Source organism: Corylus avellana, chromosome ca8 (genome assembly GCF_901000735.1).
Source record: "Corylus avellana chromosome ca8, CavTom2PMs-1.0".
Taxonomy (NCBI): Eukaryota; Viridiplantae; Streptophyta; class Magnoliopsida; order Fagales; family Betulaceae; genus Corylus; species Corylus avellana.
Window position 1 is genome coordinate 6,296,223 of NC_081548.1, and position 16,695 is coordinate 6,312,917.

General features: G+C 38.8%; 2 protein-coding genes and 1 long non-coding RNA gene across 4 annotated transcripts; 1 reads left to right on the plus strand and 2 right to left on the minus strand.

Moving 5' to 3' along the window:
- Nucleotides 1-2,037: 2,037 nt before the first annotated feature.
- Nucleotides 2,038-2,601, minus strand: LOC132190760 (uncharacterized). Its single transcript, XM_059605809.1, has one exon. The coding sequence runs from the start codon at nucleotides 2,599-2,601 to the stop codon at nucleotides 2,038-2,040; it is 564 nt and encodes a 187-aa protein (XP_059461792.1).
- A 7,184-nt stretch (nucleotides 2,602-9,785) lies between these two features.
- LOC132190668 (uncharacterized) lies at nucleotides 9,786-12,683 on the minus strand. Of its 2 annotated transcripts, none has more exons than XR_009441158.1 (5): nucleotides 12,420-12,683; nucleotides 10,942-10,991; nucleotides 10,773-10,861; nucleotides 10,582-10,663; nucleotides 9,786-9,914 (listed from the first exon to the last, which is right to left on the minus strand). It is a non-coding gene; the product is annotated as an uncharacterized LOC132190668 (long non-coding RNA). The 2 variants fall into 2 exon arrangements; XR_009441157.1 differs by having other exon boundaries at nucleotides 10,582-10,682.
- Nucleotides 12,684-15,197: 2,514 nt separating this feature from the next.
- On the plus strand, nucleotides 15,198-16,254 carry LOC132190370 (guanine nucleotide-binding protein subunit gamma 2-like). Its single transcript, XM_059605342.1, has 4 exons — nucleotides 15,198-15,539; nucleotides 15,676-15,728; nucleotides 15,833-15,877; nucleotides 15,964-16,254. The coding sequence occupies exons 1-4, from the start codon at nucleotides 15,321-15,323 to the stop codon at nucleotides 16,043-16,045; spliced, it is 399 nt and encodes a 132-aa protein (XP_059461325.1). The 5' UTR covers nucleotides 15,198-15,320; the 3' UTR covers nucleotides 16,046-16,254.
- Nucleotides 16,255-16,695: the final 441 nt, after the last annotated feature.

The following is a 16,695-nucleotide window of genomic DNA, read 5'->3' on the forward strand; positions in this document are numbered from 1 at the left end:
TAATTCTACAGTCGTAGTCCATTATTAGCTCTAGCCATCGCCTCTGCCTTAAATTCAGTTCCTTCTGCGTGAATAAGTATGTAAGGCTTTTGTGGTTTGTATAAATTTCGCACTTCACCCCATAAAGATAATGTCTCCAAATTTTTAATGCAAAAACTACTTCAGTAAGTTCTAAATCATGGGTGGGATAATTCATGTCATAACTTTTAAGTTGTCGAGAGGCATATGCTACTACTCTGTCATTTTGCATGAGGACGCAGCCAAGCCCTTTTTTGGAAGCATCGCTATATATAACAAATCCACAAGATTCTGAGGGAAGCGTTAAAATTGGAGCGGTTACCAACCGCCGTTTTAGTTCTTGAAAACTTTGCTTACATTCATCAGTCCACAAGAAATGAGCATTCTTTCTTGTCAAAGTAGTCAGTGGTCCTGACAACTTTGAAAAACCTTCCACAAAACATCGATAATAGCCAGCCAGACCCAAGAAACTTCTGATTTCATGTACATTGGTGGGTCTCTCCCAATTTACTACAGCTTCAACCTTCTTGGGGTCTACTGAGATGCCGTCTTTTGATACTACATGCTCAAGTGACTCTATCCAACCAAAACTCGCACTTTGAGAGAACTTTGCGTACAACTGTTTTTCCCTAAGCCTTTGCAAGACACACCTCAAATGGTCTTCATGTTCTTTCAAGCTTTTGGAGTAGATTAGGATATCGTCCATAAACACTACTGTGAATTGATCTAAGAAATCATGGAATATCTGATTTATCAGGTCCATGAATACTGCTGGGGTGTTAGCTAACCCAAATGGCATTACCAAATACTCATAATGGCCATATCGGGTGCGGAAAGCCGTCTTAGAAATATCTTCCCTCCTTATCCTCAACTGGTGATACCCCCGAACGAAGGTCGATCTTTGAGAAAATCAGAGCACCCTTCAGCTGGTCGAACAAATCGTCTATGAAAGGTAGTGAATATCTATTTTTGATGGTGATTTTGTTAAGTTCCCGGTAGTCAATACACATCCGGAAAGTACCATCTTTCTTTTTCACAAAGACCACAGGCGCTCATGGCGATACGCTAGGGCAAATGAATCCTTTGTCTAACAATTCTTGTAACTGGATCTTCAATTCTTTTAATTATGCTGGTTCCATCCTGTAGGGTGCCTTGGATATTGGAGCAACTCCTAGAATTAAATCAATTCAAAATTCTATCTCTCTATCAGGAGAGAGTCCTAGAAAGTCTTCTAGAAAGACATCAAGAAATTCTTGCACCACGGGTATCTCCTCCATTCTTTTCTCTTCATGAGGCGACTCCTTTACGTATGCCAGGTAGACTTGACATCCCTCTAGTAATAATTGTTTGGCCTGTGTCACTAAGATTAGTTGTGGAGTAGCGTCCACCTTGGTTCCCACAAATTTGAATTCAGAGTCAGCTGGTAATCTGAAAATTATCTCTTTGTTGTGGCAATCAATGATAGCATGATTGTTTGATAACTAATCCATTTCGAGGATAATATTGAATCCTTCCATATCAAATACTATCAAATTAGCCGTGAGGGTTCTTCCCTCAATAAGAATTGGGCAACCCAAGACTATTTTCCTACATAACACTGATTTGCCTATCAGGGTGGATACTAGTACTCCTATTTCCATTGGTTCTACATTAATACAAAATCTTCTAGCATACTTAGCTAATATAAAAGAATGAGTAGCTCCAGAATCGAATAAAACCACAACCTTGCCAATAAAGAGAGGTAGAATACCTATGACTACTCCATTCTCCGTTTCTGCTTCACCAGGTGTGAGGGCATAAACATTGGCTTGAGTGGGTGGTCTGCGATTATTCCCTGCCTGTAGTGATGCAGCACCTCCTTTTGCCTTTGGGCAATCCCGTGTAAAGTGACCGGCTTCACCGCATCGGTAGCACATGTTAGTCCCCGTACGACACAGTCCGTAGTGAGGGCGTTGACATTTTGGACAGGGCGCGCCGATGGCTGAACTTGGTCCATTCCCCATGGGTTTGACTCCCTGATTATTTCCATTCGATCTTTGTTTCCATCCAGCTTGGTTTTCGATTTGGTGGGGGTGCAGCTCTCTTTCGTATTACTGCCATTGCCAAAGCATTTCTCTTCACACTCTCCTCAGCTAGGGAGGCCTTGTTGACTAATTCCACAAAATCTCGAATTTCAAAGCATACAACACGTTCATGGATTCGTGGGTTGAGACCCTGTTCAAACTTCCTTACTCGATTTTGTTCATTCGCCACCAAGTAGGGAGCAAAGCGAGCCAATTCATTGAAGCGGCCAACATATTGGGCAACTGTCATATTTCCCTCGGTGAGGTTCATGAATTCTCGAGCCTTCGCGTCTTTGAGTATTTTGGGAAAATATTGCTGGAGAAATTCTTTTTGAAATCGCAGCCAAGAGATTGCTTCCTCCCTGCCTAGTTCTTGAATCAGTAATACCTTCTTGCCAGTCCACCAGTGCCTGGCTTCACCTGACAGTCCATAAGCAGTGTATTGTACTTTTTGCTCTTCCGTGCAACCTGCAAGTAGCAAAATTTCTTCCACGTCGGTCAGCCAATTTTTACACTCCATAGGATCTCGTTTCCCATCGAATGGAGGAATGTGGAGTAACTCGAAGCGTAACGTGCCAAAAATTAGAGTTTCCTATTTAACTACTTGCAAAAAAAATTTAAATCATAAGCGTAGTGATACAATCTAACTTAAGCCTGGGTTTTCACATTATTTCCTAGGTTTTTTTAAAAAAAGGCAAGTCAAACTTATAGTTGACTTGGCTCTGATACCACACTTCTCACGCCCCCGATTAAGGTGAATAGGGGAAACGCGAACTTAAAAGGAAATCGCAACAATTAAGGAATATAATTATTAGATATCATAATACTAAACCAAGGAAAGATAGGAAGAGCAAAAGTTATATAAAATGAGTGTTTTAATATGAACATTTATAAGATTTTGTATACATATGAGCTGGGAATCCAAAAATAATATTATAAGCCCTGCTAGGAGGCATAACCTAAAGTGACAACAATAGGGAGGTTATAGCATTCCCATGCGTCAAATGTCCTCCTATATACAAAATAACAAAAATTGTGCAGTCTACAAAAAATCAAAAGTTTGCACAGCGATGGCTTGATCCTTGCAACCTATTGGACTCCCAGGCCCTAAAATTCCTACGGCTCCGCAAAGCAATAGGTCCATGTGTCCTAGGCATAAGGCCATTTGATCGGACACCTACAGGAAGCCTCATTCTCAAAACTACTATGTATAGCGGCATCTGAAAAATTTAAAGGGAAAAGGGGTGAGTTCGACAACTCAGTAAGTACCACAATGCTAAAAAAATACATGCCAAGTAGATTTCATGACATAATCTCAGTTATGCTCAAATAATAAAATAATTGACAATTAATGCAAGAATAGTAAGTAAGTTATGAGATGCAAACACTTCCTTTTTACATTTCTTTCAAAACTACTGTTTGACCCGACATCACAATAGGTCCTTATGCTCATCCTGTCATCACAAGGGAGAGCTACCAGGTTGGGAACTTCCTTAGGTGAAGGCCACCTGGCCGGTAGCACACACCCTCTCGTAACCGTCTCGGGTTAAACATTTATAACATTTCATATGATCTGTAAGCTCATCTGTAACTGTATGCTATGCCACGAACTTTGAGAGCTCTTTTCATTTATAATCATTGTCATGGTTATACATAAAATTCTTACACCATGGTATATGATTGAATAAAACTTTGCATTAAAATATAAAAGGAAGTGAAATTAAAAATCATGTAAGTGGATTCTTCATAAAATCCCCAACATTTGTTGTGGTTTTTGGTGTTGTGTCCCTTTACTTGGATTTGATGTTGGGTTGAGTCGAGTCGTCCTTTATTTTATTTAGTCTAAATTTTAAATAAAATACCCATATGTGTGTGTGTGTGTGTGTGTGTGTGTGTGTGTACGGACCCCATGTGTAAGCATATAAAATCATATCCAAAAATCCTTATGATATCCAATTTCCAATCCCCAATAATGCTACATATAAATTTATATACACACAAAACAATGTTGCACATACATTTATTCAATCAAAGTTCATGGCATAGCATACAGTTACAGATGAGCTTACAAATCATATAAAATGTTATATGTGCATTCATACTTATGAATGTTTAACCCGAGACACAATTATAGTGACAATCGGTACCGCATTGGGTAGCATGGCAAGCACACCGAAAGACGGTTACGAGAGGGATGAGCATATAGGTCCTTCGGGACAAGCCAACGTGCGTCGCTCACGGTAAATTTGTGGTGTCGGGTCAAAAGAGTAAAACAGTAGTTTTGAAAGAAAAGTAAAAAGGAAGTGTTTGCACATCTCATAACTTACTTACTATTCTTGCATTAATTGTCAATTATTTTATTATTTGAGCATAACTGAGATTATGTCATAAAATCTGCTGAGCATGTTTTTTTTTAGCATCTTGGTGTTGTGGCTACTTACTGAGTTGTTGAACTCACCCATTTTTCCTTTAAATTTTTCAGATGCCGCTATACATAATAGTTTTGAGAATGTGGCTTCCTTTAGGTCTCCTTATTCTTGAACCGCCCGTATCGTATGTAGTTTGCTCTGACGGTCCCCTCGAGGACGTATGCACCTTCCCTCCCTCAAAGGTGTCCTAAGACCTCAGCGGGTGTTCAGATCCATGGCGGTTCAATCCGACGATTATCAAGAACTCGTCGTAGAGATGGTGTAAGTCCTGTCCTTTGGAGGTATCTTAAAACCAAGTAGGTTACACATGTACTACCCCTCGTGGACGTATAAACCTTCCCTCCCAATGAGGTATCTTAAGACCTCATCAACCGCTCATATCCTCGGTAGTTTGCTCTGACGGTCCCCAAGACCTTGCCTTAGAGACAAGGTAAGTCTTGTCCCTCAGAGGTATCTTAAGACCAAGTCTTTTTGTCACGTACTGCCCTTCAAGGACGTATACACCTTCCTTCCCACGAAAGTATCCTAAGTTCTCATGGGTAGTCTGGATTGTAGGTCCACAAGAGCTTGCTGCTGAGAAGGAGAATGTCCTGTCCTAGAGAAGTATCTTAAGACGTTATCGATTAGACACATACTGTCCTTCGAGGCCGTATAAGCCCTCCCTCCCTCGAAGGCATCTTAAGACCTCATCAATCGTGTAGATTTGATGTAGTTCACTTCGACAGTCCCCAAGACCTTACTGCAAAGATGGTGTAATTCCTATCCTTCGAGGCCGTATAAGCCCTCCCTCCCTCAGAGGCATCTTAAGACCTCATCTGTCATCCGGATACGGTGCAGTTCACTTTGACAGTCCCGAAGACCTTGCTACAGAGACGGAGTGAGTCCTATCCCACGAAGCTAACTTAAAACCATATCGGTTAGACACGTACTGCCCCTCAAGGCCGTATAAGCCCTAAATCTCCCTTTGAGGCATCTTAAGACATTATCGGCCGTTCAGATTTGGGGTGGTTCGCTTTGACGGTTCCCAAGTCCTTGCCATAAGGACGGTGTAAAGCTAGTCCCTCAAAGGTATCATATGACCATGTCCGTTAGACATGTACAAACCCTCAAGAACGTATTTGCCATCCCTCCCTTAGAGGTATCCTAAAACCTCAATGGCAGTTCGGATCCACACCATTTCACTTCTACGATCCCCATGACCTTGCCGTAGAGACGACGTAAGTCCTATCCCTCGAAGGTATTTGAAGACCAAGTCGATTACACACGTGTTTCCCTCGAGGGCGTATATGCCTTCCCTCCCTCAGAGGTATCCTAAGTCCTCATTAGCAGTCTAGAACCTTGGTAGTTCGCTCCGACAATCCCCAAGAATTTTCCGCAAAGACAAGGCACGTCTTGTCCCTTGGAGGTATCTTAAGACCATGTCAGTTAATCACATATTTCCCCTTGAGGACGTATACATTTCTTTCCCTAAGAGGTATCCTAGGTCCTCATCGGAACTCTAGATCCTTGGCAATTAGAATCCTCGACAGTTCACTCTAACGGTCCCTAAGACCTTGCTACCAAAACGGGGTATGTCTTGTCCTAGATTAGTATCTTAAGACCTTGTCGGTTAGACACATCCTACTGCTCGAAGTCGAATATGCCCTCTAACCCTTGAGGTATCTTAAGACATCATCAGCCATCCGAATTCGGGCTGGTTCGCTCCGACGGTCCCTAAGACCTTCTCGCTGAGACGGTGCAAGTCCTATCCCTTGGAGGTATCTTATGACCATGTCGGTTAGACACGTACATCCCCGGCCGTCCGGATTTAGGGTAGTTCACTCCGACGGTCCCCAAGACCTTCTTGCAGAGACGGTGTAAGTCCTATCCCTCTGAGGTATCTTATGACCATGCCGGTTAGACACGTATAGCCCCTCAGGGATATATACGCCTTCCTTCCCTCGGAGGTATCCTAAAACCTCAACAGCAGTCCGAAGCAACGGCACTTCACTCTGACGATCCCAAGACCTTGTCGCATAGACGAGGTAAGTCTCGTCCCTCAAAGGTATCTTAAGACCATGTCGGTTAGACACATACTACCCTTCAAGGACGTATACGCCTTCCCTCCCTTGGATGTATCCTAAGTCCTCATCGGCAGTCTGGATATTTGGCAATTCGGATCCTCGACAATTCACTCTAACGTATCCCAAGACCTTGCAGCCGAGACAGGGTATGTCCTGTCCCAAAGAAGTATCTTAAGACTTTTTCAGTTCATACTACCCTTCAAGGCTGTATAAGCCCTCCCTCCCTCAGAGACATCTTAAGACGTCATCTGCCGTCAGAATTTGGGGTGGTTCGCTCCAACGGTCCCCAAGACCTAGCCGCAATAATAGTGTAAGTCTTGGCCCTCGGAGGTATCTTATAACCACACGTACAATCCCTCGATGACGTGTAGCCTTCCCTCCCTTAAAAATATCCTAAGACCTCAACGGGAGTCCAGATCCACGGCAGTTCACTCTGACAGTCCGCAAGACCTTGCCACATAGATGGTGTGTAGCCCTCGAAGGTATCTTAAGACCAAGTTGGTTACACATTCGAGGATGTATAAACCTTCCTACCCAATGAGGTATCTTAAGACTATGTCGATTAGTCACGTACTACCCTTCGAGGAAGTATACGCCTTTCCTCCATTAGAGGTATCTGTAGGAGGAGGGAAGGCACCTTAAGAAGTCTTTGGCCGTGGTTCGCTCTGACGATCCCCAAGAGCTTGTTGTAGAGACAGTGTAGGTCCTATCCCTCGGAGGTATCTTAACACCATGTCGATTAGACACGTACTGCCCATCTAGGACATAAACGCCTTTCCTCCTTCAGAGGTATCCTAAGACCTTAATGGCAGTTCGGATCCATGGATGTTCACTCCAATGGTTCCGAAGACCTTGCCGCCGAGACATGGTAAGTTATGTCCCTTGGAGGTATCTTAAGACCCTTTTGGTCAGACATAACTTAAGACCATGTCGATTAGTTCGAGGACGTATACGTCTTTCCTCCATTAGAGGTATCTGTAGGAGGGAAGGCACCTTAAGATGTCTTCGGCCGTCTGGATTCGTGGTGGTTCGCTCCGGCTATCCCAAAGAGCTTGCTGCAGAGACAGTGTAGGTCCTGTCCTTCTGAGGTATCTTAAGACCATGTCGGTTAGACACGTATTGCCTTTCCTCCCTAAGAGGTATCCTAATACCTCAACAGCAGTTCGGATCCATGGTTGTTCACTCCAATGGTCCTGAAGACCTTGCCCCCGAGACAGGGTAAGTTATGTCCCTCGAAGGTATCTTAAGACCCTTTTGGTTAGACATATCTTAAGACCATGTCGATTAGTCACATACTACCCTTTGAGGACGTATACACCTTTCCTCCATTAGAGGTATCTGTAGGAGGGAAGACATCTTAAGACGTCTTCAGCCATCTGGATTCGTGGTGGTTGGCTCCGACGATCCCCAAGAGCTTGTTGCAGAGACAATGTGACCCTGTCCCTTGGAGGTATCTTAAGACCATGTCAGTTAGACACGTACTACCCCCTCTAGGATGTATACGCCTTTCCTCCCTCAGATGTATCCTAAGACATAACGGCAGTTCGGATCCATGGCTGTTCACTCCAATGGTCCCGAAGACCTTGCCGCCAAGACAGGGTAAGTTCTGTCCCTCGGAGGTATCTTAAAACCCTTTTGGTTAGACATATACGGCCCCTCAAGGCTATATAAGCTATCCCTCCCTCAAATGCATCTTAAGACCTCATCGACAGTCCGGACTCGCGGAAGTTCCCTCCGACGATCCCCACGACGTCGTTGAGAGTCTTCTTAAGAATCAATTAGAGAATCTCTCTGATATTGAGAACAAAAGAGCCATTGAGAAACTTTCCAGAGAAGTTTGCAGTAGTAATAGTCAAATTACTAGTTGTCTAAACACCCTTGAGAATTTAGTCAAAGATCTAAAAGAATTTGGAACATCCGTTCTAGAAAACCAAAAGAAACTTTTAGATAATCAGACTAAAAGAAAGAATGAGATAGTTAATAATATCAATACGGGGTTAGGAACTGCCATATAACAAATTACGAGAACCCTTACTGACACTTTAAGGATCAGATCATTAGAGAAACCAAGAAGGATTACACTCAAGGCTTAGGAGACATAAGACAGACTTGCAGATTCATAGGAAAATGCAAGTATACCTCCCAAGGTATCAAGACAAAAGGAACCTCATTTAGTAGAATTACTAATGATGACCTAGATGACCTAGACAAGAATGGCTTTAAGACTAGTATACCACCTTTGAGAATTGAGAGAATGATGGTGACGAAGTCTGTTAAGAATTCTGTTGCTAGCACCAAGCTCTATGAGATGACCCGTAAAGAATGAGTGCATGCTGTTACTAGCACCTTAGAACGTATCTCACTTTTTGATATGAACTGGATAAAAAAGAAAGCTAAGAAGGATTTAAATTCTTTACATTCAGCTCTTTCCAGGCTCGAATTCAAGGATTACATGCTCCTCAAGAATATGTGTTAGTTACCTGTCTTTTGATTGATACTAGATGGGGAACTATTGAGAAACAATTGCTAGGTAAATGAAGAAATCATTATGAGAACTCAACAGAAAGACTTTAGCCATACGTACAGTAGGGTTAATACTGGAGAACTTAGATCTCCCGAAAACCCCCCCATTTGGAGTTTTCCAAATCTTTTCCCTAAAAGGAATGTCTCACCGAAACCTTTGTTTCTACATCAAGATGAAGAAGTATTACGTAATAGCACCTCAAACCTGACTCCTAAAGACATACATACCCCTAGAAAAGATCTCCATCCAAAACTTGGATGATGAGCTAACCAAAGAAAACATTGTGATTTTCAGTAAGAATCTCCAGAGATTTATGTTTAAAAGGACAGTAGAATAAACAGAAAAATGTCACACTATAAAACTTGAGGAAGTTGACACCTATCAAAAATGCAGAAGCATTAAAGAGCTTAGAGAGGCCTTCCAGAAGAGAAAAGAAAGAAATAGGCAAGACCTAGCAAAGATAGAAAAACAACAGGAAGAAGAACCTCCCGGAAGTTAGGCACAACCTAGCTAAGGTTGATGAAGAACCTAGAAAAGACAAACCTTTTTCAATCTCTGGTAGGAAGATGTGTTTTTCTTTTCTAGAGCCCTCTTTGTAACATGTAAAATTGTCCAAGGAAAATGTGCATAAAATATCAATACAGACAAGCAAATATTTAAGATGAAAGCAGGCTTTAAAATGTGTAGACTATCTCTCCATATAAAAGTATGCTATAGTATAGCATCCTTACCTAAACTTTCTGATTACTGTTGCGAGTGTCATCAAGCTGAGGTTAATATGGCGTCCTTCCCTATGCCTAGCACCATCTGAATGTGTCTGTGAAGCTTTTTCACTTCTAATTAGATCAACAAAGTTTTGCAGATTAACAATAGGGTTAAATACCCTTTTGGTACCTGAATTTTAATGCCTTTATTTTTTTTTCACCTAGGTTTCATTTTGTATCAAAGATGATACCTAATTATGGCTAAATACTAAAATGGTACCTCCATCCATTTATTCGTTAATAAAACAGATTTTCACCATTTTTTGCAATTAACGAACCACCCCCAATGGCCTTGGGGGTGGTTTGGCCACCCCCATTTTTGGCCAATAGGGGTGGCCGGCCACCCCTATTTTGGCCATTGGGGGTGGCCGAACCACCCCCTAATTGCATTTTGAGGTGAAAATCAGATGATTTTATTAACAAAATATGGACGGAGGTACAATCTCCATGTTTAGTCATAACCTAAGTATCATCTATGATACAAAATGATCAGATAAAGAGTACTTTCACTTGTGTGTGAAGACAGGGAATGAGTTACCAGACTTACGTAAGAGCATCAAAAGAAATTAAGAGCCACTAAAGTCACCAGACTTACTAAGAGCATCAGAAGAAATTTTTTTATGTAAAGAGCGATAGAAGAAATTTAAGCAGCAGGTGAAGGTTTCTCAACAAGAGTCCAGATTCAAGGAAACAATAATATTATGTTCGGATAGAGCTTACATTCGTGATATGCCTATAGATATCATTAACAGCTTTCTCTGTTATTCCCCGCATCGTGTATGTCTTCCAACTGCTAGGTTATCTATATGCCAAAATGGTTGCTACAATGTAAGATATGATCAAATGATTGTTCAATTCAGAGACAAAACTAAAAGTTAATCAAGATAAATGAATTAACGGATATGTGCTACCATGGATGCCCATCAAAGGAGAGGCCCAACATTCTTTACTCCTTTCTCATACAGTGTCTCAGTTAGACTAGCAGGACCAAAAACTTTATCTGCAATAGGAAGAACCCAGTCAAGTGATAATTTTTGAAATCATAAACCAAAAGAAAATAAAAAAGGAAAGTAGACCTACTTCGAAATTTTGATGCTTATTGCAGCTATTATATTACATCGCTGGTCCACCTGAAAGATTAACATTATTCATTATTGTATGTAATTGTGCATCAATCTAACTCAACGAAGACCTGATTGTACGCTACAATACCCACAACCAAAATAGTTTTCTGCCTCCTGAAAAATGTTGCAGAGGAGTCACAAAGCTCACTAGTATATGTCACAATGAAACAATTTGAGGACCGTGCGCGCGACAGCGTTTCCTACAGTTACCAGAGGAAAACAGAGGAAAAGCTATACCAATAACTGCAATATATGTATTAGAGAGAATGTACTCTCTCTAATACAATTACAATCAGATAATTATTTAAACAAACTTGGGTGAAATTCATTATACTCGGTTGATTAAGGTTCTTTATGAAAACAATCCAACAAAAACCTCCAAAGAGTATATTAGAATGTACTAAAGGGAAAAAAAAATATCAACCATTGACAAATGAAAACAGATGAGGAAAAAAAAAACAGAAAGAAAGAAAGAAAAACCCCATATCTCCGCCATAGATAGCATATTCTTTGAGATTTTAATATTTCTTCATTGTCTTTTACTCAGAAATCTCAAATATATAAATACAGCACAGCATTAAATGAAAATGAAACAATGAAAATTTTCAAGGAATAAACTTTCAAATCAACTCAGATGTTTTAATAACTTATCAAAGGCACTGCCTAAAATGGCATTTCCCTGAATTCATTTCCCGGATAGTAAATGCCCTTAATATGCCAATCAATCAGAAAATTAATTTCTTCTTATTTTGTGTTGCTTTGAAGGAGAACATTGATCAATTTGAATATGTTTCAACTTGAAAGAGAAGCAGCAATGTGGATTAAAAGAAATCAATAGTTCATGCCCATTGTGTTTTGTTCTCAAAAATATATACCGATGCATATTATCAAGCACAGATAGTTATCAGAAAAAAAAAAAAAAACAAAAAAAACAAAACAAAAGCTTCCAAAGTTTCATATTTTCTGGATCAAACGGTTCAAACAAATCCAGATTAACTTATCCACTTGCAAAATCTAAATTATCTCATTTATTCCCCATTTTGAAGACCACTGCATGAATAATTAAAAATAAACAAAAACACTCGATTTCAGATGAGGTTAAATCACAAGATTTTCCCCTGTTTTGAAGATTATTCCCCTTAATCTCAAACTTGAACTTTTATACTTAATAAGAACTTGAAATTGATGGCCCTAAAGCAACCAAAAAAAAAAAATCCAAAAAGTTTCCATTTTAAAGCAGAGATCACAGAGGCCGCATCGAATCATGAAATGAAAAGCTAATAAAATAAATAAATAAATAAATAAATAAAACAAATTTCAACCTGAAAACTAACACAAACACTGAAGCAAATAAGCAGAGATCACAAACGGCACAGAATTTTCAGCATCGACGATATTTCCGGGTTTAAGAAATAAAATCTCAATGAACCATACCTTTTTCAAGCACAGAATAGAGACCCTCCGGAGGATGATACGCACATAGTGGCGCACGTCCCGCTCGCACAAACCCGATCCTTTCTTGATCAAATCTGCAAGCATACCTCTTCAAGAGGCAGATTGTAAATTAAAAGACGCTTGAGATCGCAAATTCAAGAAGCAGATTGTAGAAAGCAGACGAATCGATCAACAAGCTAACGAAAACGAAGAACAAGATTAGGAGTTTCTTAGAGATTTAACAGGGAGAGAAAGAATTCTGGAGAGAGGAAGAGAGGGGGAGCGTTAGAGAAAGAGGATGATGATTCTTTCTAGGTTTTGAGTGCTATTTATATTACTTAATGGGGCTTCTCTCTCTGATTATGCGTTTGAATTTGGGGCCCCCAACGGCTAGTTTCTGTTTCTCTCTTTGTTTTCGTTTTTTAATAAAAATTTAACGATTTTTTTTTTTAGTATTTTATTTAATGTTTTCGTGAGTTAATCGCCGAGTTTTAAAGAAGTCCTGGTTTCAAATTCCAACGGTAAATTTTTTTTTTGTTAATTTAATTGAATTTACTAAGAAAATGACAAATAGCATAACTTTATATTGCTCGGGTGCCCTATGAATTTAAGTTATTATAATGAAAAATGATAAAATTATTTTCATTCCATTTTTTATCCATCCAAGTATAATAGATGGGTGAATTGATTGTAAATCCTATAAATCTAATGGTGAATTTACAAAAATAATAATTGAGAGATGAGATGAAAAATAATTTGCAACATGTACTATATTATTATGTTTGCTCCCGTGCAATCTAAAACGTTTTCAATAAGCATATTTTGAATAAATGACTAGCTCAATAAACTTCTTGGATAATCTTTGAGCTAGAAAATCTTTAAAGCATTTTAATTGCGCTAACCAAAGGTTATTTTGACTAGGGCGAGGCTTACATACGGTAGTTCAAAACTACCGCATGGCCGAATCACTCCTATGACCGGTCTGAGGATGGGCGAACCTCACCCCCAAAAGGCCAAAAGAAAAAAAATAATAAAAAAAAAATGTTTGGGTTTCGGGGGTGGTCGGACCATTCCATTGGCCATTGGAGTGGACGATCCACCCCCAGACCGGTTCGCCCACCTCCTAGCCAAAGAGGGGTGACTCAAGGCCTTTGGGAGTGATTTCAACCACCCACAAATGGTTTTTGGAGGTGGCCAAAACCACCCCCAAGGCCAAGGGAGTGGCTCTGCCACCTCCATATATCATTTGATTAGCAAAAATAAGGAGGAAGAAGCTTGACCCAACTTCTTTCCTTGTCAAGAGAAGATTGACTTGATCAATTACTCATTCTCATAACACGCATTATTCATATTCCTGCTCAAAAGTCATCCTCTTTTGGTCTTATTATCAATCCAACTTAAATAGGCAATTCAAACTTCTCTCAAAACATAGTTTTGGACTCTTTTAGAGAAAAAAAAAAAAAAAAACAAAACAAAACAAAAAAAATTGCTTTTTAAGTTTGTTATCAAATTGATCCATTTTTGTTTAAAAATTGAAACATATTAATTATTAAGAAACAATTATTTTGATAGGTGTTTGAGTTGAAAATTAAAATATATTAAGAAACAATTACTTTGTTTCTTTTCTTCTGTTTATTTTTATTTTTTATTTTTGTTAACATTGAATGAATGCTAATTTTATTTTATATATATATATTAATTAATCTTCAATCTTAATATATTCGCTTTCTATCTTAATATATTTTCCATTATGTCTATTCCAATAAAAATCTGAGTAAAGAAATTACAATAAAAATCATTCTCAAAAAACGTAAAACTATTAGAATTTATTCACACGCCAGACGCCACGCACTGAAACAGAGAGAGAGAGAGAGAGAGAAAGACGTGGCGGCTAATGTGTGGGGTTTTGACTTTGACTTTGGGCCCTAGTTGGGCGCTTGGCTGCTGATTAGGCTAATTTCAACCCCCTTTTTAGGTCAATTTAACATACAAATTAGTGCGTACTTCCCTGTCATTAGATAGAAATTTGCTATCATTATACAAATTTGTGTGAGAATTCGAAGTTGACAATCAAGGTTTTGCAGTAATGTGGTCACCTTCTTATTCTTATTATTGTTAAATCATTATTTATATTAAAATTTTAAGTCGTTAGGAAAAAATTAATTTAAATTAGGAAACCACACTTTTATTCCACTTTATTAATGTGACACTGCCAATTAACTTTTGAATTTTCTTTTTCTTTTTAACAGTGACTAATTTACAGTGTCACATCAATAAAATAAAAGTATGGTGTCTAATTATTTCTCTTAAATTAATATTATAACAATTACTTATTCAGAAACTCACTAATAAGGACCTCTTTTGGTGTGCATTTGATGAGCTTAAAAATGCGTTTAACACTCAAAAAGTTCGTTTGAAAAAAAAAAAAAAAAAAAAAAAGTACATGTTTGATAAAATAAAAAAAAAAATGAAAGCGTTTTTAAGGATCCAAAATACTCAAAAATTGACAAAACACACTTTTGGCAACAAAAACTTAATGAAACTTTTATCAAAAAAATATTTTTTTACTTAAAAGCTCTATTTCTCAAACACAATCTAGAACATGCTATAAGTAAATAATGAGAAAAGCTTTGAATATAACCTCATTCTAGTCTGGAAATGAATTTCTTTTTCAAGAGCCGTGTTTGGAAAATTGGAAACTAAAATCCATTTTTCCTCTTTTGACCGGATACTTCATTTCATTGGTTGTACAATACTATTGACTTTCCTTGCTTCCACGTTCCATCATTCAACGTTTTATACTCGGTCCACTTTCAGCTTTAATCATGTCTCCAACTCTCTCTCGATCTCTCTCTCTCTCTCTCTGTGCTTTCCTCTTTTCATTCCCAATAAGCCTTTCTGATGGATGTGCTGCAGCCATCATCATCTCCAGGAGGAGGAGGAGGAGGAGGAGGAGGAGGGGGAGGAGCAAAGCAAAAAGAGGTGGAGCAGCCTGATGATGATCATCATCATCATCATCCTCAAGTAAACGCAAAAGCAGGAGGTTGTGGGAGTTTCTTTGGGAAGCATAGGATGGCAGCAGCCATATCCAATCTCCATAGCCAAATCAACTTCATCCAGGTCGTCTTTCATCATCATCATCATCATCATCATCATATATATATATATATATATATATACATTTCAACATGTAATTTGTTCATGAAATACAAAGCCACAAAACTAACACAAAAGTTTATGATCAATAATCATACAGGAAGAGCTGGACAAACTGGACACAATAGGTGAATCTTCCCTTGTATGCAAAGAGTAAGTTCATATGTATGTATGTATGTATGTATGTATGTATGTTCCTCTTCCATAATAATCATCATCAATCATTGTCATTGTCATCGTGATGTACGTTTTCACAGGCTGATGTCAAGCCTCGACTGCGTCCGCGATCCGCTGCTTCCGTCGTAAGAAATCATTGTCGTTGTTATTATTGTTGTTGTCGTCATAATTGGTGTTTATGTCGTCACAATAAAATGATGTTGATGTGCAGGACAAAGGGCCCAGAGGATGGGAGCTGGGATCGTTGGTTCCGGGGAGCCCACAACTCAAGAAATCACAAACGTTGGATGTAAAAGGCATTGAAGATGGGGAAGAGAGAAAGAGAGACAGAGAGAGAGAGAGGGTCAATTTTGTCGGTTTCATCTTTTTTCTTTGATTGGGAGAGGAGGTAGGTTAAGATGTTGGGTGCATGTTCTTTCTTTAGCCATGATTGTTTCCTGTTGCGATGCTTGCTTGGACATGCTTATCCAAATGCTACAAAAATGATTAGATATTGGATGGATATCATTGTCCTTTTTTCCTTCTTATCCAATTTCTACATAACTTCAAGGTATCTTTGTAGATAATCTGCATATGAGCTATTATTTCTTATATGGCTAGATAAAAATAAAATAAAAATAAAAAGGGTCTTCAATATGGGTGTTACTTGGGCATCATTTGAAAGTCTGTTTTCTTCAAAATATTATTTCTTTGATGATAGTACCATTTTAAAAGTTGAACTATTTTATCAAGCGCATAACTATGTTTTTAAATGTCACATTTCTAAATCGCACGTTTTGAAATCACAAATCCAAACGAACCTAATACAACTTTTATTACAAGTTTCTTACAAACTCAAATTAGCAACTAAATAATTAAATTTTAATTATGACTGCTACATTAATTTGTAAGTCAACTTGGAAACTTACCATATCAGTTACTAGACAATTAAATTTGATTGTAA

Coding starts and splice junctions, on each gene's coding strand:
- LOC132190760 (XM_059605809.1), bottom strand. CDS start 2,601: ATGGAGTGTAAAAATTGGCTGACCGACGTGGAAGAAATTTTGCTACTT.
- LOC132190370 (XM_059605342.1), top strand. CDS start 15,321: ATGGATGTGCTGCAGCCATCATCATCTCCAGGAGGAGGAGGAGGAGGA. Junction 15,729..15,832: donor TCTTCCCTTGTATGCAAAGA/GTAAGTTCATAT, acceptor ACGTTTTCACAG/GCTGATGTCAAGCCTCGACT. Junction 15,878..15,963: donor CGCGATCCGCTGCTTCCGTC/GTAAGAAATCAT, acceptor GTTGATGTGCAG/GACAAAGGGCCCAGAGGATG.